General features: G+C 43.1%; 1 protein-coding gene across 1 annotated transcript in view; it reads left to right on the top strand.

Annotated features, from left to right (window-relative positions):
* Window positions 1-25,723, top strand: part of CNTNAP2 (contactin associated protein 2) — a 1,295,029-nt gene that overhangs the window by 707,985 nt on the left and 561,321 nt on the right. Inside the window, exon 12 of the mRNA XM_059729349.1 lies at window positions 8,857-8,976. Within this exon, the coding sequence (XP_059585332.1) occupies window positions 8,857-8,976 (120 nt within the window). The remainder of the gene's footprint in view (window positions 1-8,856; window positions 8,977-25,723) is intronic.

Here is a 25,723-nt window from a genome sequence, read left to right as displayed (position 1 = left end):
ACAGTTTGGGGAAATTTTGGATTTCTAACTTAAGTTTAGACCAGTGTAGGATTAAGAAATAACCACAAAGTTCTGATACACACTTGACAGCTAATTAGATTTATAAAAACTAAATCTGAAAAGATGGAAATGTGCGAGGGTATCAAAATATTGTATCTGTTGCAGATACTAAAAATGTAAGGCAACACTTAAAGGCAACAGAAAAGAGGACAACCAGACTTTCCAGGGGAACAAGTTATTTTTTCTGTTTGTTTCATTACTTGATTTTAGTAAGATGAATAAAAAGATTATGCAATAATTAACAATATTTTACCTTGGCTTTGGCATCTTTGATCATGATATAGAATAGTTCTGCAGATCCAAGTACTAACACATTTTAAAAAGGTCTGCCTTTGGCTAGTTATGAGACAGCATATCCCAGGGAATAATGTAATTTGATGAGTGAATGCAATTAAAAAAAACCTGAAGAAATTCAGGAAAGATGAGGTTAATCTTCAAGTGTTAATGAGAACTCAGGTATTTTAAGGCTTGCATCGCTCCAATTAAAAATAATTGAGTAGGCAGCAGGGAAGTGTTTCAAAACATTTATAAAAAAAGTGTCCAGGAACAACATTGAAATATGTTGAGTTTACCTTGTTATCAGGAAACAGTCTCATCAGTTTTTGAACTTTACCTTTTGCTGTTCATTTTATTTCATTTCCTTTAAAAATGAGCTACCTAATATGACCAAAATGGCAATATAACTCTATAGTTCTAGCTATATTGAATTCAAAGGATCTTTCAGCTGGAATTGATTTTTTTTTGATCTGCAGATATGTCATTTTGGACTGTAGGTGTATTTCTCAAGTAACTTTTTGTTTTCCTTCTTTGGCTTGCAGCTCTCTTTGTCTAATTCTTTGTACCTTTACAAGTCTGCAGACTAACAAATTAAGAGTTCTTCCATACAGAAGATTCAATAGCATTCCTTTCCCTACTATTCCCACCCCACCCATGAAATTGTGGAGGAAAGGTTTGGCTGGACTTTTTACTGATTCTCTTTTCCCTTTCATTGGTATTAAAATAGCTTAATTCTGTTGACTTTTCAGTAGCTTTACTCCTGACTACCCTAGTGTAAATGAAAGAAAATTTAGCTTCATGTTTAGCCTCTGCAATGGCCTTGTTTACTGGCAAATAAGCATTCCCAGTGTCTTAACACAATAAACACCTTTGTCCCCATGGTATGTGGGTTATCCACCCAGTTCTTTTCTTTATAAATGAATCCAGTGCTCTGAAATAAAAACAGTCTATTTATCCAGTTATTGGGATAATAATTACCTACATTAGTGGTTCTCAAGCTTCTTAGATTCAAAGCAACCCTTCCTAACTTTTTTGAACTTGGCAGTACCCCATCTCAAAATGTTAGAAAAATTAGATAATGACAAGTTAATGAATGGTATTACAGCACTTTTAAAAGTCTCTTTATGTTAAATTAGGTCTCTTTTAAAATTATTGTTTCTAAAGCAGAAACAATAATGTTAAGATAACAATACAGTTGAGAAGTTATGAGAGCACAAGAGCCCCTGACGGATGTTAAAAGGAAGATGGTATGGAATTTGGTGCAGTATCCCAATAATCATGCTTCCTGCCTTGCCACATGTGCAGGATAGAGGCACAATTGTGGGATCACATAGCAGATCCCACCATGCCGTACTACAATCTTGGTCTCTCTCTACACCAGCAAGTAGCAAATTTATTTCCCTGTGCTCCTCCAGCGGGGAGCCCTAATTAGCTAAGGTGTGTTCCTAAACTCTGGAGCACAGGGGAACCTTGAAAGGTTCCTATGTGGTCCAAAGGCTGGGCACTGGCCACATGTTCAACTGCATGAGTCATGGTTTTATGCGCCATAGACTAATTCTACCACATATTAGCACATCACAGAAAAAGCCATGCTAATGCGCAGTAGATTAATTCTAATGTGCATTAAGCACCATGAAAAGACCATGCACCTTTGCTACTGTGCAGTAGCTCTGGCTATTGTACATTTATGTAGTACCTCATATTAGAGGTAGGGCTGTGCAAAATTTCTCCAGCTGTTTCATTTCAATGCTGTTTTGACCCATTTCAAGCTCAAAACAGTGAAACTAAAATGAAATGAGGGGCTTTGAAACAGCCTTGAAATGAAATAAGAGCAGTCGAAACATTTCAGAAGTTTCAAAACATTTCAAGTTTTGAAGCTGAAGTGGGCTTGCCTACAGGGAAACAAAAACTAAGGAGAGGGAGGGGGAAGAGGGGGGAAGCACTGCTCTTATATTGACTGTGTAGCTGGCCAGTGGCTGTGGTCCTTCCCTGAGGTCCCTTTCAATCCCAGTGCTCTGGGGGAGGGATGGAAAAACAGCACAAAAGGCAGCGTTGTTTGATCTAGCCTGCTTTCTGCCTTGCGGTCAGTTACTGAGCTATCATCCAGCAATTCAGCAGCGTTAGACAAAAAAGGCTACTACCAGTGATTTCCTATTTACTAGCCTAGCAAGTGAGATTCAGCAGTACCTTTTGCTTTCTTTCTATACCCTTTTATTTGATTAATATATTCATTGATTGAATTCTTTCAATTTATTCCTCCTCCCAAATCCTCTTTTTGTTTAGTCTGTTTTGATTCTTTTCAAATCTATGCTTTCTCTCACAGTGTGCATTCCATTCACTGTGCAGGGAAGCACAGCATAATTATATTGCATATTATAATATAGAATTTATGCAAGAAAACACATACATACATTTATGTATTTTTATTTTGTTTATTACATAAATACATACATACAAACAAATATACATACATTATATAAATACACACACATACAATTATCTTAATGTGTACATATATTACATAAATCAGATAGATAACATTAGAAGAGACAGATTTTCCAGAACACCAAGGCAAAGACAAGACACTGTGAAACACACCATGAAGTATGCTGGAAGGATAGCTGGCAAGCCTTCAGGGAGCAGCAGAAGAGGGGGTAGAGCAGGGGCAGGCAATTTTTCGGGCAGAGAGCCACTTGATGAGTTTTGGCAAGCTGTCAAGAGCCGCATGGGTAGCCATGCCCCTTCAGTTGCCCCACCCCCTGGTCACCATCTTGGGACCGGAAGTCCCACCCCCTGACCCTTGCCACTGGAAGTCCTGTCTGGTGATGAAGTGCAGTTCATAGGGGCTGGCGGGGAGAGCAGGAGGATGGCAGTCAGATAGAGGGGGGGCACCATGAGCATGTATGTGCACATGGCCACCAGGCAGCCTGGAGAGCAGCTCCCATAGATATGTAGGGGTGGGGGGATTGAGGCCCCCATAGAGAGGGAGGGAGTTGGGCAGGGCTGGGGCTGCTGCCCAGTTGGGCAGGACATGGGGCTTGAGGCGTGAGGCTGCAATGTGCACCACAGGGTCCAGGTGGGGAGCAGGATGGGGCCACAGGCAGCTCATCCAGGGGTCCTGGATGGGGTTGGGTCATCTCTTTGCCACTGCATGCACTTCTGAGGGGCAGGGGAGACCCATGCCCCTCAGACCTGTGCTTGGGGCATAGACTGCCCGCTGCAGGCTCAGGCTCCTATGCTGCTGCACTCCCTTGGGGCCTTTGCACCCAGTGGGTGTGACCCAGTGCAACAAGGCAGAGCAGGGTCACACAGGAAAGCTGCTTGCCACTACAAGTCCCGCACTGCCCTGGCAATGCATCCCCTGCCCGCATGGCAGCAATGGGGTCAGCAGTGTGGAGTTGTGCCGCTTGCTGCTGCTGTGCACACAGGGGATGTGTTTCCAGGGCAGTGCGGAGCTCACAGCATCAAGCAGCTTTCCTGTGTGACCCCACTCGGCCTGTGGGCTATGGAGGCACCAGGGGAAGGCAGCAGGGTGGGGAACCCAAGTCCTCAGTGGTCAGCACACAGCCCCCACCCTGCACACAGATCTGGGGGGCATGGATCCCCCCAGTGCCTGGGAGGGCACACCATGGTGGGGAGCCACCCCACTGCCATGCAAGCCCACAGGCAGCAGGGTCAGGGAACAGGCCTCTGCTCCATTGCAGCAGCTGCCACCTCCTGCCAATGGCAGGAGGCTATGGACCCAAGCAGGAGGCTGTGGACCCAGGTCCCTGGCCCTGTAGCCCTGGCAGCTGGGGGAGTCTTCTGCCTGGGCTGGGGGTGGGGGCAGGGAGCTGTGAGTAGGGCTGGGGGGCTATGCAGGGAGTGAGGGGCACCAGCAGGGCTGGGGGGCAGTGAGGAGCATGAGCAGGGCTCGGTGGGGGGAGGGGGGAGTCCTGGGGGTTTGAGGGGCACCAGTGGGGCTGTGCAGGGCTTTCCATTTTAATCATAGATTTTGGGAATTTTATCAGAGAATTTGCAATTTATTTTTTTTTAATCATGGAAAACCAGGTCATGATGGACTAGATGAGCTCCTAGGCCACTTCCAACTGTATTTTCTTATGACTTTTTCTAATCAATATGGACATAGCACTCGGAGAGAAAGGTTAAAACAGTAAAAGGTCTGTGTTAATGTTGATCTGGGCTGTGCTTGTGGTACTTTTCTGTTTTGCACTCTGTTGTCATCTGCTTGTGTGATTTCATCTGCTTATGTTGTCACCATTTTAGATATTTTAGAGACTGTTAAGTCTGTCTGTCTCCTGTATCTATGCCTGCATCTCTTCCAGTCTCCCCTGTTTTCCCTCTTTAGAGGTTCCATCTCTCCTCCAAATTGCATATGGTTAAAACAAAGCCTCTAACATATCCTTCTTCTCCTCATTTTCATATACCTATGTCATTGGCAACTCCAGACAGGTTTTTCTCTACAATTCTACTTATTAAAAACAACCCCCCCCCAACCTTTTCTCACTCTTGCTCCAGATAAAATGTTTGCTTATTCTCTTATTCCTGTTCTATAGTTACTTCCTCTTCTTTGTTTCTTCTTTCACTTTCCTCCCCATATAAGGGTCAAAATGTTCGCCAGCACTTAATGCTTCCCCAAACTCTTGTCACTGTCCTCTAAAAATTACAATTACTGGCATCCTTTGTCAAGCAAATCCAATTTAAAGGTTTTCACATCTGCTTTCAAATCCTATACAAACTGAACCTGGTTATGTCTGCTGTTTTGCATATTAATTAACACCCTTCTTCTGTGAATAGGGCAGCTTCTCTGATCCCTTCATTTCCTTCTACTGTCATTATGAGTGCAGAAAGAAGTTACATTTTGTTGCATGATTGGCCCCCTGAAAGCTCTCTATAGCCATGCCATGACACACCTGCATGGCTGCAGTGCACTTTAAAAGTGGCCAATTGCACAATAAATTAACCCTCGTCAAATGAGGGATCAGATGAAGGTGCTCCACTTCAGAGTACCTTAGGGACCTTCTGTTTTCTAGGGTCATTCTGTCACATAATCAGGGCTGGGTTAATGCAGTCCAGCCCACCCCTACTGCTGTCTGCAGGAAGGGAGAGGGGAGGGAAAGTAAGTTTTGGCCTGAGATGTGCCTGGCCTAAGCTGGAGGGGTGAGGGAATGGATTGGACTCCACTCTGCCTCATGATCCCACCCCCATAGCCCTCCCCCCTCCAACTCAGTCCAAGCAAACCCCAGCTTGCAGTTCACTCCCCCTCCCTTCCTGCAGACAACGCAGGAGCTGGGGAGGGAAGGAGAGGGGAGGGGAGGGACTAGGGGAGAGAGGCTTCAGGCAGGCTCCTTGAGCTTAGTTGGCTCCAAAATGGAGCTCAGTCCCCCCGCCCCTGCCAACCCAACTGGCAAACAAATGTCTGTTGGGTTGTGGGGGGAGTGCTCTAACTCATGGCACTTTATGGAAAGTGCCATGAGTTAAAGCACTCCCCCCACAACCCAACAGACATTTGTTTGCCAGTTGGGTTTGCCACTTTATGGAAAGTGCCATGTGTTAGTGTGGGGGCTTGCACATCTGTCAGCAGTCTATGTGCCTTGTTTGTCACTATCACTCCACATCTTGCTGTACCAGTCTCCTGTTCTTTCTTCTGTGAAACCCTCCTTAATTCCCATTTTTTCCTACAAGGCCTTTACATGCAAGTCTGTATGGGAGAGACTGATCTACAACCTTAATTTGTCAATAGACTTGAGATTTTTCTGGCATGTTTTGTCTGATTTTTAGAGCTCATTGTGGGGGAGACTATATTTGTGTCTTGTGCAGTACTTCAGTCTGATACTTGAAAAATGGTAACTCAATAAAATGAACTACAAGTGATTCCTTCCAAGGCGCAGAGGGAAAGCTTCCATTTTGCTGCCAATACTTGTCTCATCTGCAACTTAATAGAGGAGTGTTGTCTTCAGGGCTGTCAACATTTAAATGCACCTTCATCTGTGCTTCTGCATAATTACCTATCATTTCTTAACTATCCTGTCAGTTCTTGAAAAAGGAAAGAAATACATGAATATCTGAATTGTCTGCAGACTACCTTACACACATTGGGCACTATTGGAAGAAATGGTACCTAATGAAATAAATTAATCAAGGAGATGCATTCTTTATCCAGAAATGTTGAATGTAATGCATCATAGAATCATAGAAAAGTAGGGTTGGAAGAGACCTCAGGAGTTACAGGCCAACCCCCGGTTCAATGCGGGACCATCCCCAACTGTATCATTCCTAATATATATGTGAGATGGTTAACACTGTCCATTAACTCTTCTGTTTTCTCCTCTACAACTATTAAGATATTTTTGATAGTGTCATAGCAATTAAAGTAATAGAGTTTTATGCCATTTCACAGGGCATTTAGCAGTTTGGCAAGTGCATCCGATATGGTACATGTTTTGTTCCTCTACAAAGAGTAAAGCTGTTTTGCTAAGAAACAGCCCTTTCTTAAGTGTAGTTACCATAATTGCCATGCTATGGCACTGTTGAAATACCACACTCTCTACTAAGCTGCTTTCACTGACTGAAATGTGATTCTTTCAAAACTATGTGTGGTTAGCTTTTAAAAACCTTTCTGGGGGAGGGTAAGAGGAAACTTCTATACCATATTTTCTCATATGCCCTCAAATAAGACACAAAAACTTGTTTTGGGAAGGAAAAATGAAAAAAAGTTTTCCCAGAACCATGGTTGAATTCTGGTTGTAGGGAGGAGGGACAGTCTTGCTTGTCCTCCTTTCTAGTTGCTCAGCCAAAAGCTGCTGCTAATTCAGCAGTGGCTGTGACAGACATTAGTTTTTGGCTGAGACTTGGCCCCTCCTCCATGTGATCAGAAAGGAAACATGATCTCTGGCAGCCATTCTTGCATCCCTACACCTCCATTCTGGTGTGGGAATCAGATTCCTCATTTAAAATCAGAGTTTTGGAAGGATAATTATTTGGAGGCAGGTACATGTGTTATTTAAGTGAATATGGTAATTTATTTCATGTTCCCTGCAACTCAAGAGGATACTAAATATCTGCATCAAGTCTTTAAAACATGTGTAGTCTCTTAAGAAGAAGAACATTTGTCAGCCTGAGTTGAGATGTGGGGAAAGGAAATGGCTGTTTAATTGGAAGCATTAGCTTTCTGTATAATTTTAATTTATGAAGCTAAATCACCCTTAACTAACAAGGAAATATATTTTGCAGTGTGTTCTTATTTTTCACACTACAGTATAGGAGGTCAGAGAGATTCTCTTTTTCTCTCGCACAGTCACCTGTCTCTCTTACAGTATATCAGAAAATGTAGTATATTTCTAGCCTCTTCTTTTCATCTTGTTTTCTAATAGTTGGTTGGAAGCCTTTAAAGAAGGGGGATCCATCATGCACTTATCATGTACAGCCCAGCAGAATATCTTGTCCTTATGGACATTTGAAATAAAGCCAGTCATAGCAAGGAGATCATTTGTAGGACTTGCCAACAAATTAGATGGGTTTTTAGAGTGGATATGAAATCTGGTTAAACAAACATTTCATTTGTTTAGCAGTTGATTGATTGATTCCAAACAAGAAAGCTTCACCATCTGGTTCTCAAGTAACAGAGATAATGTAGATATTACCAAAAATAATTTGTTCATGTTTGTTACAAAAACTGTTCAGGAAAATGATCCATTTACTTATTTACTTTGGAAACAATATGCAACTCTTTTAGTTCAACATCTAGAATGGAATGCATACACACACCCAACAAAGATACTTCCAGGAGTTTCAGAAGAAAATGTATTCACTACTACAAGAATTGCAGCAGTCACCATTATATTTGGGTACCTGTGATATTCTGTATAACATCAACTGACAAATGATGATAATTCTGCACTTTTTAATGGCTACAACTCCATAATTTTAACCCTAAAAGCTTACATGTTTGACCTTATGCAATTTAAGTCTATGAAATAATTTTCAATGTTTAAATTCTCTAAGTTTATTGGAAAATTTACCAGCAAAGGTATGCAGAGGATAGAAATTACATGAATGATGGATTTCAAGAATTTGAAATTCAAAATTATCTGAAGATAGGCTTTGGAATACTGTGGAAGGCTTTTTTGTCAATAGAAATTTTTCATTTTAGTTCTTTTATTTTTATAATCAGTTCTTTTATTGTATATTATGTTGTATAAACAAAATCCTTTATCAAAAATAATTTCAAAACAAATTGAAATGTTTCATTCAAAAAATCCCCAAATGGGATATGCTGAAATTATTGGAACGCTTTTCTGGTATTCTTCCAAAAAATTAGTATGGTTCGTTGCATCAAGGATTCTCTAGCCAACTTTAATAACTACCTTAGCTTGGAAAAGAGTGTTCCTTTTATCAATTTAACTGGCATAACTAATGGACACATCAATACTGTGGATTCTAAAATTAAGTTATTGGTGATTGCATTAATTTTCTGCTGGACTTCAAGTTTCTTATTTTAGTGTACTTATTTTATTCCAGCTATTTATGAACTCTCCTGTGAAGCATACAAACACTTGGGCAAAATCTCAAATCAGTACTGGATAGATCCAGATGGCAGTGGGGCACTGGGACCTTTAAAAGTTTACTGCAACATGACAGGTAACTGTATGGAATTTACTAATTTTGTGTTATTTTTTTAGATGACAGTGTGATAGAGGATTTGGAGACTTGCACATAATTCATATTGCTTGGCAAAAGAAAAACAAATGCTACGGGTTCATAAAGAGAAGCATGGGTAGTCTGAAAAAAGTAATCTTTGAGCTAGGTTATTAACCATTTGCAGTATAGCTATTTATTAACACTTGAGGGTTTGTATCCTTAGTCGCCTTCTTGGCACTTAGCCAGTCTACAAAACCTCGCCCTGCTTTTAAGTAATTGGACAAATCTGGCTTGGGAAGTAGCAGGCCTTGATCAGGGAAAACTGGGGTAAAAAGTTTCTCTGTATCTGGCATAGTGTTTTTTCTGTCTGGATAACATAATATTCATGGACAGACCAGAATGCTCAGGTAGGGATTGAATTTTACTTTTTCTTCTTTTACCCTTTCTCTCTTGCCTAATCTGAGAATAAGCAGTTTAGTTGGAGAAGTGGCTGCATTTCTGTAGTATTAAAGATGCATTTTCTTTTGTTTCAAGTTCTCTTTGTTTTCTAATCAGTCTTCTTTGGTTGAAATTGCCATTATATGAAAGCTTATGCTATACATTTCTAATTTAGTTAATCTGTAAATGTGCAAATCTGCCTTGCTTTCTGCTTGACTTCAGACTAACATGGCTAACTGCCTCTCAGTTTCACGTGGCCATTCTCCAAGAAAAAAAGAATCCTGTAAACTTTAAAGAGAGGTACTGTAGAATAGAGCCTCGGCCACCTATGCTCCCAACTCCCTCTCTTTTGGACAAAGAAAACAGGAAAGGAGACTCCATTCCATAAACTGTATTGCCATCAGGCCATGGGGAGTGAGCAAAGAAAATGAGAAATGATTGCTCAGATGGTCAAAGAATTATTTAATCATTTCCTGTATTTAAACATAGCATAATTTACTTTGGCATTTAGCTGACCCTAGTTAAAAGGAAATGCAAAGACTGGTTGATTCCAGGCAACTGCCACAAGAGAAAGCTTTACTTATTCTCTGAATTTCCCAAAAGAAAGGAAAATTTTGCCTGAAAACTCAGCAAGCTACAAATGTGTGGTCTGTTTGCTTTAGAAGACTCTGATGGAGGCTTGTATAATTAATCTGAAGAAACCATAGTAGCATAGATCATCATTGCTACCATAAGTGGTGAGAGGCAGCATTGGAGAACCTGAAGTCATCCATGCTGTTTAGGTCTGGTAGAGAGGATTGTCATAACAAAATGGGACAAGGTCAGGTAATTCCAACTGAGGATCAAGAGCACTCATTGGAGGGAGAGCTACCTAAAGCCAGTTAGCTCCTGCTCCTATGCAGGCTGTTTTAAGCTGCTTTAGAATTTCTGCTAAAATAATAAATGTAGACCTGGAAAAATGAGCTTCATCCAGATTCTGGGCATTGTACCAAAGTTGCCAGGGCTGGGGAGACAAGTCTAGCAGGCTGCAATGAAACATAGGTGGAAAGGCAGTCTCTGACAACTGGGTCCCTCGCCTATTAGGGCTATCTAAATCATAACCAGAACCTTGAACTGTATCAGTAAGTAAACAGGCGGCCACAGCAGGAAACAATGCCAGGACCTTCTGATATATTATAGTGTTTCCTGCTGCTAAAGAAAATAAATGCAAGATTCAGCATTAGCTGTATGTTGCTTTGGGTACTATTCAAGGATAAATTTAAGTATATAGTGGTTTCTGGGTTTTTTTTGTTTTTTTGCAATAATAATGCTGGACATGAAAAAGTGTGTCTGATTATGATTTTGGTACCTCTGACATATACTAAGTAGTAAATATACCGGTAGACAGTAAAATAAATCCAATAATTTCCTCCAAACTAGAAACTACCTTGTCATGCTAATAGTACTGTTCCATTAAATAATTGTTTTAGTTGCCTGAGAGAAATTATTTGGACAGTTGATGAGATGGGATGGTAAAGCAGAGCATAGATGATCCATGACCTGTCATCTGCATTAAGATGTAATGCATTCCATGAAAAAGTTTGAAAACCACTGCTTTAATCAATCTTGCCACCAACTCCTGCTTAATATATTTTGTTTTACTGCAGATATAATTCTCTATTTAAAAATATAAATGAGATTCTGAAAGAACTGTTCCTCCATTAAAATGCTAACGATTTAGAGTATTACTGTGAAAATTGGCATGAAAGTAAGTTTAATCACTCTGCTTTTAAAACTAGAAGGTCGTTCTAACAGTCATTGACCATAAGACAAATTATAAAAGTCCTTAACATAATGCAGTTCATCCCTGTTACCTTTATTTGGTTTCCATTATTCCCCATAAAAACAGTATAAATATCTTGAAAAAACAACTAAGGTCTTCCCTGATACAATTTAGATCACCTGCTTCCTAAATCTTGATCAAAAAATGAAGTAGCATCGTCTGAAATACATCGATTAGGATGGAAAAAGGAAAATAATAGCAATGTGCATCTTTTGTTGCCTTTTGAAATGTACTGAAAGATACTTTAACGTGACAGTATGAAGTGAACTAATCAATAGGGAATTCAAGAAAATACATGCAATGCAGTTATATTGGAAGAAATGACTCCATTAGGTGAATGAGAATTAATGTTTTGATTAAAATGAAACAAAGCTCTGTGATTTAGGACCTCATTACAGTGTAATTTTGGGCAGCTCCTGGAGCTCTTAGCCCCTGAATAGTCCACACACTTAACACCTAAAACTGTTTTTAAACACTCATTATGTAGCTCGGAGTTACACCACTCCTATGGCAGGTTTGTCTCTGATCTGTGTTACCCAGCTCGTGTTACACTAAGCAGGGGCGGGCAGTTATTTTGGGCGGAGGGCCGCCTGCTGAGTTTTGGTAAGCCATTGAGAGCCGCATGACAGGCAACCAGGGGCAGATAAATATTAATTTTCTAAAAATTTTAGGGACCCTGTGGGCCAGATAGAATAGCCTGATGGGCCACATTTGCCCCATGGGCTGCATTTTGCCCACCTCCACACTAAGGCGTAGCCATTTAAGCTTCACCTTAGTGCAGGGGTCAGCAATGTTTTTGGGCAGAGTACCAAAAACAACTGCAGCCTCAACTTGTAAGATGTCGGAGTGCCAGAGGCCGGTACCAAGAAAGGCCCAATACTCATTGTGGCAGTGCAGCCCCACGCCTTCCCTGCCGTCCACCCAGAAGTGTGCATGCACTTGCTGTTGGCAACAAGCCAGACTAGGACTCTGTGGTCCCCGGTGCAGTTGCTTGCAGCCTCCCTGCTGCCTGCCGCAAGCAGCCTGGGCTCCATGGCAGGTGACAGGGGCCTGTCCAGAGTCTGGGCCAGCAATGACAAGCAGCCAGGAAGAGCAGCAGCCCAGCAGCAGTGGCCCAGCAGGCAGGTTAACCCTTCCCTGCCTGCTTCCCTAAGACAGACAGCACAAGCAGCCATAAGATAGTAATGCCCCAAGTGAAGGGAGAGACAGAAGGCAGAGGGAAACCCTGAGGGATAGCGGGGAACCTCAGGGCTGGCAGAGGGGAGAACTGGGGGAGTCCTGAGGGGTAGGGGGCAAAGGAGAAGCCCCAAATGGGAGGGGAGCCCTGAAGTGTGACTACTCCAAAGCCCATTCAAAATTTGTGCAACACAGAATAAGTTGTAACGAGGCCCTAAGAGCAGTGTAGAACCCGATGCTTATTAGATCTAAAATACATTAAATCTCTCCTCATTCATTGTGTATACTGACTATATCTGTTAGTTTTGTGAAGGCATCAGTGGACATTGCTTACCAAACTTGCCAATTTGTTTTAAGAGGAAATTTGAAGAGTCTTTTGAATGACTAGGTCTTTAGTACATTAATCCCCAGATTCTAAATATATTTTGCCAGGAACAGAAAAAAATCAGCCATCTGAAACCCAGAAAGTCTCTGACTCTCAAGTCTTGAAAATACTATGTTCATCTTTTTATCAGTGAGAGTCAGAACAACAAGTTAGGGATCCTAGTAGTATGTCCGTAAGGTCACCTTCCCTTAGAAAAGCTGAAGAGAAAACCACAGTTCAGTAGATAGATGTCCATATTTCTAATTTTAATTCATGTCAATATTTTTAAAGTGTCTTGATTTAGTAGTCAGGAATGTGTCATGGTGATGAGTTCTGCCCTTCAGAGATATCTTTCTGGTAGCAGAAAAAATGTGCTGTCTTTTAAAATATTTTGGCTTATCAAGAGCGTAAGCAAAATATACAGAATAAAAATGTATCTGTAAAGTACAAGAGCACTAGAAACCATCTGACTTTTTCTCTAAAATGCTATTTATATTCAAAACAAAAAAGCTATTCCTTTTATCCCCAAACACAGTGCTGCATTATGAAAAAGTGGAAGCATAAAAATTAAGGTCCTCATAGCAAAGTTAACTTGTTTGACATTTCATATTTACTATTAAATTAGTAAGGCCTTAAAAATTAGAACCGTTTTTAGAGATGCCTAACAGTTGTCCAAATACTCATGAATACTAACAACTGGGTGAATATCAGCATACCAAACTCACTTCGCAGTAATATTTGCAAATCAGCATTTATACCATTTGTCCAGCTGTAGCTTGAAGCCTTTCAGAAAAATTCATTTATGCAAAGGTGGGGTTTTGGGGTTTTTGTTTTTTTTTACTGTGACCTGACATATTGTACAGTATTTAATTTGCATTCAAGATTAGCCAAACTCATGAGATGAATCCAAAATTAAAGTTCTATTTTGCTTGGTTTTAGTGCTTTGGTTCATTTCCCTATATGGGAAGGCTCAGTTTGTGAAGTTAGGATGTTACTCCAAAACTGAATTCAGTTAGATCTCCCAAAAATTATAGAGCTCATTTGTAAGGCTCTGGTTTGGTTCCATCTTGGATCTTCACTAGAGCCAGGTACAGATATTACATTTTACCAATCTATATGATCATAAACCAATCTAAAACCATAACAGAACAGAAGTTCAATGCACATAGACTGATCTAAAAATGCTGGAACCCAGTCTAAGACAGACCTGGATTGATGTACACTCAAACTTAATTGATTTAGGTCAGACTGGTGCATCGAACTTCACTACCAATTCCCCTATCGATTCAAGTTAGGTTGCTGTTTGTTAGCATCCCAAGTGCCTTTGCAGCTCCCCACTACCCCCCTTGCAGGGAGGCATGCTAGAACTCAGCTGCTCTGGCCAAGTTCCCAGCAGGCCTCTCCACTCGGCTCTCCCAGACCCAAGCCAGCACAGCACCTCTCACCAGCCCTGCCTCCTGCTATCTGACAGCAGTAGCCAGGCAGTGGGGTGGGGAACAGAGACTTCTGTCCCCTGCGCACATTCCAAGGCCTGGGCATCCACCCTGCATGCTGTCATCAAGCATCCCATGCTGTACACACACCTGACACTGAGCACAGGAGACCCTCTGCAGTCAGGCACAGCTACACAGACCTGGCACTGGTTCTCCCAGACCTGAGCCAGCACAGCTTCTCTCCCCCGCCCCACCTCCTGCCTCTGGTCATCTGCCAGCTGCAACCAGGGGCAGGAGACATGGGGAAATGGAGGCTTCTGTGTCTCCTTCACACACCCTGGAACCTGGGCACTTGCTTCCTCAGGCCATACCCCTGCACCCTGTCATCAATCACCCCATGACGTACCCACACACTTGGCACTGAGCACAGGAGCTCAGTGGGCACAGCCCCATGGACCCCAACTGGACTGCTGGGCACAGGCAAGCATTCCCCTCTACCCCTGCATGTCATCTGTCAGTCGCAGGCATCTGTCAGCTGCAGGTAGGCAGCGCAGGATGGGGAATGCTTGCCTGTGCCCAGCAGCCTGGTCAGGCTCTGTGATGCTGTGACCACACACATTGGGTTCTCTTGGGTTCACTGTCAGGTCTATGTGTACATCATGGGGTGCTTTGTGATGGGGTTTATGCAAGGACACTGATGCCTTCCTTCCCCGCCATGCTGCTGCCTGCAACTGACAGATGCCTGTGGCTGCCAGATGACATGACAGATGGAAGGGAGCATGCTCGCTCATGCCTGGCACCCAATCAGGAGTGGCTTGGGTGCTCAACAGTTTCTGGCAGCCCAGGGAACCCATGGAGCATGCTGGGAGGTGTGCAGGAGCGTCCCCACATTGCTGGCCTTGGCCAGTGCAGGCAACCTGTGTTCCCCCCCACCACGAAAGGGCAAATGTGTGTCTCGTTTGCCAGTAATCTAACCTATTCCACTTGCATTAAACCATGTAACTTAGATCCGTTCTGCCTCAGGTTTTTTGAATGTCTATACTTAGCCTAGAACTCCTGTGACATTTTGTTATTTCCAAATTCCTATTCCCTATTCCTTCATATCCTAAGGCAATGCAAGTTCCAGTCCTATGGAAAAGGCACCTGGTAAAGTGGAGTTTTTCATTTAAAAAATAATTAAAGTCAGTTTGTCAATCCTAAGTATCAATAAAAACAAATTTTAGCTGCCCTTTAGGCATCTTAATGGGGAAATGAATGTATGGAAACCATTCCTGCTGAAGAAATCAGTCTTTGGTCTAGTCTTTGTTGACAGTGAGTATATGAGTACTAATAAGAGCTCTCCAGAGTTTTGTGGGGTTGCAGTTGGAAAAGAGTGTTCTTATGGTCTTGTTTCTCCCATGATTTAGGTAGCCAGTGCAGAGCAGCACAAGCTGGCTTCAGTGTATACTAGCAGAACATGTGTAAGGACCTGATGGCATTAAGGCTCTCTATGTAGGCTTTTATATCACCACTGTAGTGCAGTGTACCTGTTCACACTTCTGTCATCTTTCATTGCTTTTTTCCCCCAGTGTGGGTCAGGGCAATATAGCCTTATATCTTCACACACTTTAAGACACTAACTCAATTCACTGCCTGTCTCACTCCTACCAGTTATACAAAGGTGTGGAACTTCTCACTTGGTGTTTTATAAAAATGGTACACATAGTAATTATTGTAATGACATTGTGAACAGGCATTAAACAGCCGTAACTGTCATATTCCATGATATGGTCTCTCCTTGCCATAAATAGTGGGTCACTGGAGTGCTTTTTATTATGACATATGTAGAAACATATGGCATGGATATAAATCTGCTATTCATCACCACATACTTGATGAAAAGGGACTGAGAGTGGTAAATATTTAATTCTATTTCATATACCCTGTATAATTGGCTTTTCAAATGGGACATTTTGCCTGAGGGCTAATTTGACAATCTAACTAGTTACTGCACCTTTAGCATACATATATGTCAGAGTTTCACAGAGTTTTAAGTCTTTACATTTACTTATTGTCTTGCAAGGAATTTCGCTTTGCAGCCTGTCTATGGGCAAAAAATGTTGTGAAGTTGTACAGCAGTGGCCACCAACTGGTGGATCTCGATTGACCAGTACATCTCAGAGCCTCTTGGACTCAATCCCAGGCTGTGGTGGAAGGCTGAGCACACATGTATGCATGCGCGTGCCCCACCCTCAGCCCATCAGGTCAGTCCATGGGGGAGGGAATTGGTGGGGGCTAGATCAAGGCCCCTATGGTCAGGGACAGTGCTGCAGAGGCAGAAAGAGGGGTAAGTTGAGTGGGGCCCTGGTCAGCCAGGCAGGTGGTGGGAGGATCAAGCCCTGGTGGCTCATCCAAGGGCATGGTGGGGGCACTCCAGCCATTGTGCGCACCTCGGTGGAGACTCCAAGGGCCATGTGCCCTGCCATCTGTGTTCAGCAGAGGCAGCTACCATTTTGGGCTAGGCTTTGTGCCCTGAGCCCAGCTGCAAACCTACCTGGGAGCGGCCCAACACCATGCGAGTCCCACTGCTGGGCAGGCAAGAGATGAGGCTCAGACCAGCAGCTGGACACACGTGGCATTGGGCTGCCCCAGGCCAGCTGTAGTTGGGTTTGGGAAGCAAAATGCAGCCTGCAATGGCGGCTGATGGAGGGCACGCCCCCCCCCCCCCAATGCCAGGTAGCATAGGCAGCTATAGAAGCAGTGAGAGAGGAAGGGAGGGGAGCTGGAGCAGGAGCAGGCTCTGTACAGCTGGGGCAGGGAACAAAGCCATGAGTAGCTCATCCAGGGGCTGTGGGGAGGGGGGGCCACACAGCCCGGCAGGGCTGGCTACCACTGTGGACTGGGACCGGGGCTACACTGGGCACTGCTGAGAGTGGGGCTATGTGGGATGCTGCAGGCACCTGAAAATTTTCCATAGCCCAACCTCCCAGCACTGCTGCCTGGCCCAACTGTAGCATGCTACAGCACAGAGCAATGCAGACTGCCACCATAAAGAGTGTGGCATTGCCTTCCAGCTCCAACCCACCCCCACCCTGAAAATCCAGGGGGGAAGGGGAAGGCAGCACTGCGCTCTTCATGGCAGTGCTCTGCTCTGTACTGTGGGCATGCTGGGTGGTGATGCTGGGAGCAGGAGCTACGGCAAATTTTCAGGTGCTTGCACCCCCCCCCCCACATAGCCCCACTCCCAGAACCTCCCAGAACAGTCCTGGCTCCAGCCTGCATAAGCAGCCAGCCTGGATGATGTGCAGTTCCAGGGGCACACACCCCCCATGCCCTGCCGGGCTCCGTTTTCCCCCTCCTCGCCGTGGCCCCCAGAAGAGCCTCTCACAGCTTCATCCCCCACTGGGGCTGTGTCCAGCCCCCCTCCCAGCCTCCCCACCATTGCGGGGGGCAGATCAAGGCCCCAGCTGTGAGGGAGGAAGTGGGGTTAGGGCTGGGGCCTTGATCTACCCTGCCCCACCCTTGGCCCTTTCCCCTCCCCTCACCACTTCCCCCACAAACTTACCTGCTGGGGAGATGTCCCTCAAATATTTTTTTCTCCCTCTGCTTTGATCTTCTCCCCCTCCCTCCCCACAGACTTACCTGCTGGGTTGGGGGAGGGGGTGGCACACGGTAGATCTTGAGGTTGCTTTTAAATGCCAGAAGTGATCTACTTAAAAAGGTTGGAGACCACTGCTGTGTGGTAACCTGTACAAGCTATCTCAAAACAAGTTAGGGTATAAATGTATATTGTGTCAGGTGTTGTCCATGAATCGGTTTCTGCCCCACACTAAGTGTGAGGTAGCTCTTATCCCACTCTTACTGAGGGATTAACTATCTTTCAGTTAACATAGAATAAGAGTGTGCACATGAACAGTTGCTGGACAGAATCAAAGGTGTTAAAAATGACCCTGTACAATATTATAGGGCAGGAGGAGGGATACAGAGATGTTGACCCATTCAGTCTAATAGTAAACATTGGAAATGGTTTTTGACCTTTTAGTGAAGGTACAGAAAAGAAGGAAAGAGATAGTTAAAGCATTTGAATGTCATATATTAAGAAAAGCCTTCATTTTTACCAATATCCCTTATATACTTTCCATTTTATTTGTACATGTTTTATAGTAGAAAACCTATTTACCATTCTTGTTAGATGGTATTGAAGATGGTAATAAATGTTCTTTCAGAGGGAGGAAAAGAAAAGGAAGTTAAGAGAGGCTGAAGCTGCTGTAGATACAAAATTCAGGTTCTGTTTTTAGTGCTGACTCTTACTTATTTACTGTCTTGATAGTAAAAAAAAAAAAAAGCCAGGCACCAGCACAAGGTTTTATCAGCCACTCAAAGACCTTGTAGCATTGGGCTGCTTAATACATTTCTCTTTGCTATCTCATCATAGAATCATAGGATGATAGGTTTGGAAGGGACCTCAAGGGTCATTTAGTCCAACCTCCTAATTGAATGCAGGATGCACTATTTCATATACCATCCAAAACAAATGCTTCTTGAAAACCTCCAGTGAAAGAGATTTTCCAATTCTCTGGCCAGCGTGTTCAATTGTTCCATTTTTCTGATGGTCAGGAAGGTCCACCACTGCCGGTGTAATCTAAATCTCCTTTGCTGCAGTGTGAACCCGTTGCATTATTTCTGCCCTCTGCTTCAAGGGAAAAGAGTTATTCTCCTCACTTATGGCAGCCTCTTAAATATTTGAAAATTGCTTTCATGTCCCATTTTAATGATTTCCTTTTCTTCAGAATAAACACACCTAGTTCTCTCACACTTTCCTTATATGGCTTGCTTTTCAACTGTTTTAAATCTGTGTTACTTGCCTCTAGAGCCTCTCCAGTTTCTCCACATCTTTGTTAAAAAGCAGACCCCTGGACTGTATACAAATGTTAAGTAATAGGATAGGAGTGTTGTAGCCATGATTGTCCAGGAAATGTGTGAGAGGCAAGGATTTTTTTTGTGATAAAAGATAAATAAAAAAAAAACAAAACCCTTACCTCTTGCTCAAAGATTTATTCAGTGTTTCACAACAGAATTGCAAAAGATGCAATACTTTTTATACAGAAGGGACAAGTACTATGAGAGTGAGAATTAAAAAGATAAGGGAAAAGAGCTGTGACAGGAGAAAACCTAAGTCTGAAATTCCAGGTAGTGTTTAGGATTCTGCTAAAGCTAGTGGAGGTTGCCATGTCATTGAGGTCCTTCGTTTTGGCCAAGTGAGGACATCTCTCATGATCAGGAAAATGAAGGTCTTTTAGTATAACCACAGTTTCTAGAATCACAGGCAAGGAATATCAGCCATGACAGTAAAGCTCCATCTTTTTGGGGGGGTTGGGGAGAACCCATCATTTGGTTCTAAAGGAGGTGACAAATAGGAACTTCCATGCATGGTGGAATATGGAGACTATATAGATTAGCAGGTTGAATTACTTGTCATAAAACATCTATGATGCCATATTGAATCCAAAAACCCATATTGACTGAAGCTTGAAAAGCCTCAGGACTGTCCCCACAAGATAAACAAGAGATTTTTGTGGGAAAACGGTGTCAAGAATGAATGCCTTATTTCAGACCCTTTCTTTCAAGGGTGTGTGAAATGGATCAATGAATGACTTATTGCAGACCCTGTAATTCAACCATCTGGCCTAATGATATCTAATATGGATTGTAGGTGTCTGCTTTAAAACTTCACGCAGGTAGTACAGTCACCAACTATACAAAAGGAAAATTTACTACAGCCTAATATGCACCTGTGGAGAAGACATCCAAGCTGTAAAATATCCAATGAATTGTTGCCTTTTTTTTCAAGCCCTTCTCTAGAATACCAGCTTTTAGACAGTCTATATGAGTGGAAGCCATTGAATGAGTGACAAACTTGAATGTTGATCCTTAATAGTGCATTTCAGGTTGCCCTGAACAATGGCTCTTCATTTGTTTGTTTCTTCCCCTCCCCTTTTCTTTCTCTAAGCTCTGAACGACATATGACAGGGCAACAGTCATGTGTTCCTGTATCCTCATACATACCAAGGGAAGTCAGTGGTAGCACTGACACTGAGGTCACTACACATGCAGAGCACAGGCACAGCCATACTAAATGTTTCATTAAGCACAGGAGGGGTGGCTGTGGATGAGAAGACAAAAACAGCAAAGTGACACTGAAAAGGAACATGGCAATGCAGATGGTAAATTTTGTAGCTCGGTAAAAAACAACATTGAAGCAAACAAGATGCCCATAATCTCCTACTCTTGGAAATGCCTGGTTTTTTGGAAATTGAACAGTAGTATCTAGATTGAGACAAAACACTATTACATATTACAGAACTTCTAAAATATAAGCCTGTTTTTCAAGAAATATGCTAAGAGATCTGTGTGGTGTGGAAGTGAGTGGAGAAGTGGTCAGGAATACCTAACTACAACAGAAAAGCCAAATAGGACATGAATAGCTGTTAATTAGAGCGCATTCTGTTGAGCTCCTCTATTAAAAGTAGCTATTTCTTCTGCACTTCTGTTTCTGTCTGGATTTTGTCTCTTAGGACAGATCAACCTGAGAATTTATATTAAGTCAGGGTCTTCTATAATGATATAAATGAAATGTCTTTAGGGGGTAAACAGTAGGGCTGTGCAAAGCTTCGGGTGGTGATTCAATTCAGAGGAGATTCAGCCCAATTCAGTGGCCAAATCTCCTAATCCGAATCAAATTGGGACCAGTTAAAAGGTCCAGATTGATTCAAAGCTCTCTGAATCGATTCAGAGAGCTTTGATGATTTGGGCAGTCCCTGGTGGCTGCAGCAGGGAGCTGCAGTCAGACTCAGAGCTGGTAAGGGGGTGGGAGAGGAGAGGCTGGTGGAGGGGGGAGGGGACCATGGGGGGACCCCTGCCAGCCCCCATCCCTTGCTTTCTCCCCCATCCCCTGCCTGCTCCGCCAGCCCCCCCATGGCTGCCTCGCCCCCCAGCTCTCGGCCCTTTAAAGAAAAGCCCTGGTGCTCACCAGGTGCTGGCGGGTGGGGGGGGTGATCCCTGCTGCCCCCCACTGCCCCATGCTGCATGGGGGGGCTCTACCTTGAGCCCCACAACCACCCCCCACTCCTCCAGCCCTCCCCCCATGGCTGCCCCACCTGCCCCAGCTCCGGGCCTTTAAGGAAAAAAAAAACGGAGAAAAGCCCTGGGACTGACTACTTAGGCAGCAGCCTCAGGGCTTTGAGGGGCTCATGCAGAGCCCCCCATGTGGCACGGGGCAGTGGGAGGCAGTGGGAATGCCACCCCCCACCTGGCAGCAGATGCTGAATGGGGGCTTTTTTTTCTGAAGTGCCAGGAGTTGGGGCAGGTGGGGCAGCCACTGCCAGAGCTAGGAGAACAGGTGGGGGATGAGGCCTGTGTGATTCAGAGATTCAGCTGATTCAGCAGCAGCTGAATCTCTGAACCGATTTGGGACAGTGGTTCGAATCACCAAATTGAATCACTGTCCCCCGAATTGGCCTAATCTGAATCTGAAACAAATACTAGCCGCTTCACACAGGCATTTCATTGTGAAAGGCTTTCATTGCACAGATCAGTGCAAGAAGATCAGAGAGACATGACTCCAGTTTACTTTACATCTGGATAAAATTGTTGTCGTCTTTTTTTCTTGTGTACATCTGTATCCACAAAAAAAGATTTCTTCGTTCTTCAATGTATAGTTGCAGACTTTGGGGAACATTTCAGTATTTGGCAGTCGCAAGCTGGTAGTTTCAGATTGGGTACCCTGACTTACAAACACTCCACCACTCATATGCCTCTCCTGAAAGTTTCCTTGCCCTCAAGGAGCAAGCATTTTAAACAATGGCTCCTAGGCTTGTCATATCAAGACCTAGTTGGTGAGAAGTGGTGTTGTTTGTCATGTTGATAGGCAGGAGTACTGGAAAACAAACTCCTCATCTAGCGAAAAGGAGCTTAAAAAGACCATAGTGCAAATAGTGGGGTTTGTTTTCATGTCATTTTTCTAGTTTACATGAAACTGCAATAACTCGGAGTAGATTCATTTAAACGAAACAAAATCTGTTCAGATGGCAAACAGCATATTAAGTTCATTTATTAGTAAGTTACATACTCAAGTATATGAAAAAGTAGTCTGTTTAAACAGAGGGAGAGAAATTTGTTCTACTTAAACTCCCCAATCATTGTTCAGGGTGCAGTGTTGTACTCTGATGTTTAATTCTCTAAATTAATTGACCCAGAAAGGCAGGTAACTGTTACCATGAAAAATTCAGGACTTCCTGCCTCTTCCCATCTGCTCTGGCATATGTTTTATAGAAAGAAAAACTCAGCAATGAGCAAGCTGCTGCAGACATCCCTCTTAGTATATGTGCATGCATACACATACAGACAATGTTACTGGTACAGGCCACACAGCACTGGTGAGACAAGTGCAGAATAATTCTCTGATGATTCCCTTTCAAGGGTCTTCCACCACTGGAAACTGAGTGCAGAATGAGCTATGATATGAATTTAAAACATATTAGACAATCTTCTTAACTCCTCAGTAGATATCTAGAGCTAAGTATTTAGCACACTAAATTCACACACTAGCTTGCTTTCCAAACATCCCTGAATAGACAAGGCCTATAGAAGTCTCCTTCTCTTTTTCACAGTACAGTTCCCTCAGATGAGCACTCACCAGGTTTCCATGTTTTGGTTCCCACCACATTTGTGTGTATATCTTCTTAAGCTTCCCTTTCATCTGAGTCAGATGTAGCATTGATGCTTTCTTTGGCTTCTCTAGAATACTTCCTGGCACAGACTCTGATACCCTTTCATAGACAGTGGACTTTGAGTTCTCTCAGCTCTGTGTTCATGATCCAACTTTAAAACTTAGTCTTTATGTTCTCCTAATAAGGATTTTCCACTTTCTAAACCCCCAGTCTACCCTCATGAGTTTGGAGAAAACTGGCTTTACCTATTATGTGGTCATCCCACTGGCCCAAGGTATTCTTGTACGAATGGGAGCTGCCATGATTTAATGATTCGTCATTGCCTTATTCTGCAAGATGCACAAAATGAATGGGAATTCATAAATTGTATGTAAAAGATGGTGGCCAGGGCATATTGGTGGCCCTTTTCCATAAGAATAGAAGAGACTCCTCCAGGACAGGTTAGCAGGGCAATGACCAAGTTTCATCTATGGTCTGATCCAAAGTTCCCAGAAAGTAAGAGTAGTTTTTCTACTGACTCCAGATTAGGCCTATAGTTTGATCTCTTTCAGTGGCCCATATTATTTGCTCTCCAAAATACATCTAAACAATAACAACACTTTCTCAGCTTTGGAGGATTCCATGTTCTGGATTTTACACCATTTTTAAAAAACATTTTTATGCCAGTGGTATCACATTCAAAGAATTTAGGAATGTGTATGGATTTAGGAATATGGGCTGCTATTAGTATATTTTTATAAAGATCAAATGAACAATACAGCAGATAATCATTCTGGGAGATATGTAGCATTAAATTGTTCCATCATGGTTATTAGAAATTTTAAAAAGTTGGAAATATTACTGAACATAAGTTAAATTGTATTTAAAGGACTACTACTACATCTGACGATAGATAGATAGATAGATAGATAGATAGATAGATAGATAGATAGATAGATAGATAGATAGATAGATAGATAGATAGATAGATAGATAGATAGATAGATAGATAGATCCTAAAATGGAAATCTGGTGCTTCAACATCATGCTAGGTCCCAGATTCCTATCTAGGAATGCAATAGTCAGGGGTGGATCCAGCATTTCCTGAAGCAGGGTACAGGAGCATCACTCCACATTGCAGGGATGGCTGCAACCTCCTGCTTCCAGTCTCCTTCCTCCCCCTCTCCTCCCCCACATGTACTGGCACAGATGTGGCAGGAGCCTTCAAGGACTTTTAAATTCCTAAAGCAGGTGAAAATCTCCCTTCCCTTCCCCTTCTTATTCAGAGGCATGTCCCTTCCTTCCACTTTTGCCTCTCTCCCATTTTCCACTGCTGCTTTCCCTGCTGTCCTAAGAGAAGGAGGAAGTTCCAGAGCAACTTGTGCCTGCCCAGCAGGATTGCACAGGAGCTGGGCTAAGCTAGGGATGGGGACCAGACATTGGCAGTGCCTGATACCACGGAACCAAGCGGAGAAGGGGAAACTGCTCCCCCACTGCACTGTTGCCACTGCTTCCATTCCCTGTTGAGCTCAGCCCTGGTGCAGCCCTGCTGGGGAGAGCAGAAGCAGCTTTGGAGTGTTCTTTGCCCCGAGGATAGCAGAGAGAGAAGTGGGTGAGGCAGGAGGAAGGAAGAGGGGAGCAGATGTGCCTCTGAGCACCAAGGGGAAGGGACAAGGCAGGGTTCATTTGCTTTAGGAACTTTAAAACCTTGCTGGTGGCTCCTGAAACGTGCTCTGGTCTAAAGCAGGTTGCAGCTGCACCACTGCATCCACTCGGGATCTACCCTTGGCAATAGCACATACACTATGTGCTTTTGTGATGGTTATTTTAACAGCATTCCAGCACCATTTGATTTAAAGAGGGGCATTATTATTTGGTAGTGGCACATGCATCTTGCTTTCATTCCACTGTAATTGTTCTAAATCACACTGGAGTCTCTCTGAGAGCCTGGGGCTTATTTATGGAAGTGTCAGTCATTAAGTAGCATGTTTTCAGCATTAGCATCAGAGCTGTAGCGATGAATCTCATCCATCTTAGCAGAAATAACCTTCAGAAGGGAACAGTCACTCAGGACTCCAACATTTCCATGGAGAAGATGACTGTGAAGAAAGAAGTCTTAAAGTTCTTTCATGAGCTTTGAGATGTTGCTTCAAGCTAGGTAGCAAGACAACAGTTTCTTTAATTCCCACAGGTCTATTATTTCCAGGTCACTTTATTTATTATATTTCCCACATCAAGGGAAGCATTTTTTTAAATCAGTGAGTCTGTGTGAGTGTCTAAAGCAGGGATAAAGAATGCGACCCTTGTCTATTTAATGGTTGTTTGTTCACATTAGTTGTGGGTTTGGGTGATTTATGGAAGCTGCACTACAGCTAGTACAACTGTCAGTCACCTGAAGAGGCTCTGAATGGTTTTCAGCCAGCACCAAAATGGATCCTGTGTGTCTCCAGTATTTCCGTGCTTTAATGCATTTGGGGGTGGGGGGTGGAGAATGTATTAGTCATGTCTGATTAGTTCTGTGATAATTATTTTATCAATAAGAAATAGTCTCTTTTAAACAGAGATTATTGAGTTTGACAGCCTGGTCTGAGTTTGTGAAAGCATGTGCACAAGGAAGAGAGTATTTTATGATCAGGCCTTGGGGAGCAATTTCAATTAGGTTCCTAGCTCTCCCAAGTTTCTTAGCAAGCTTCCTTTCTAGGGGCTTATCTGTAGCTGTAGGAGAGGGATGTCATATTCCCATATCAAAGTTTCATAAATAAGAAAAATCAGGAATGCAATAGTGTGCATGGAATTCAGAAAAAATACTTTATTTTGTGTGTACCAT

This window comes from Alligator mississippiensis, chromosome 5 (genome assembly GCF_030867095.1).
Source record: "Alligator mississippiensis isolate rAllMis1 chromosome 5, rAllMis1, whole genome shotgun sequence".
Taxonomy (NCBI): Eukaryota; Metazoa; Chordata; order Crocodylia; family Alligatoridae; genus Alligator; species Alligator mississippiensis.
Note: the sequence above shows the minus strand (reverse complement) of the source record. Positions and strands in the feature narration are given on the sequence as shown.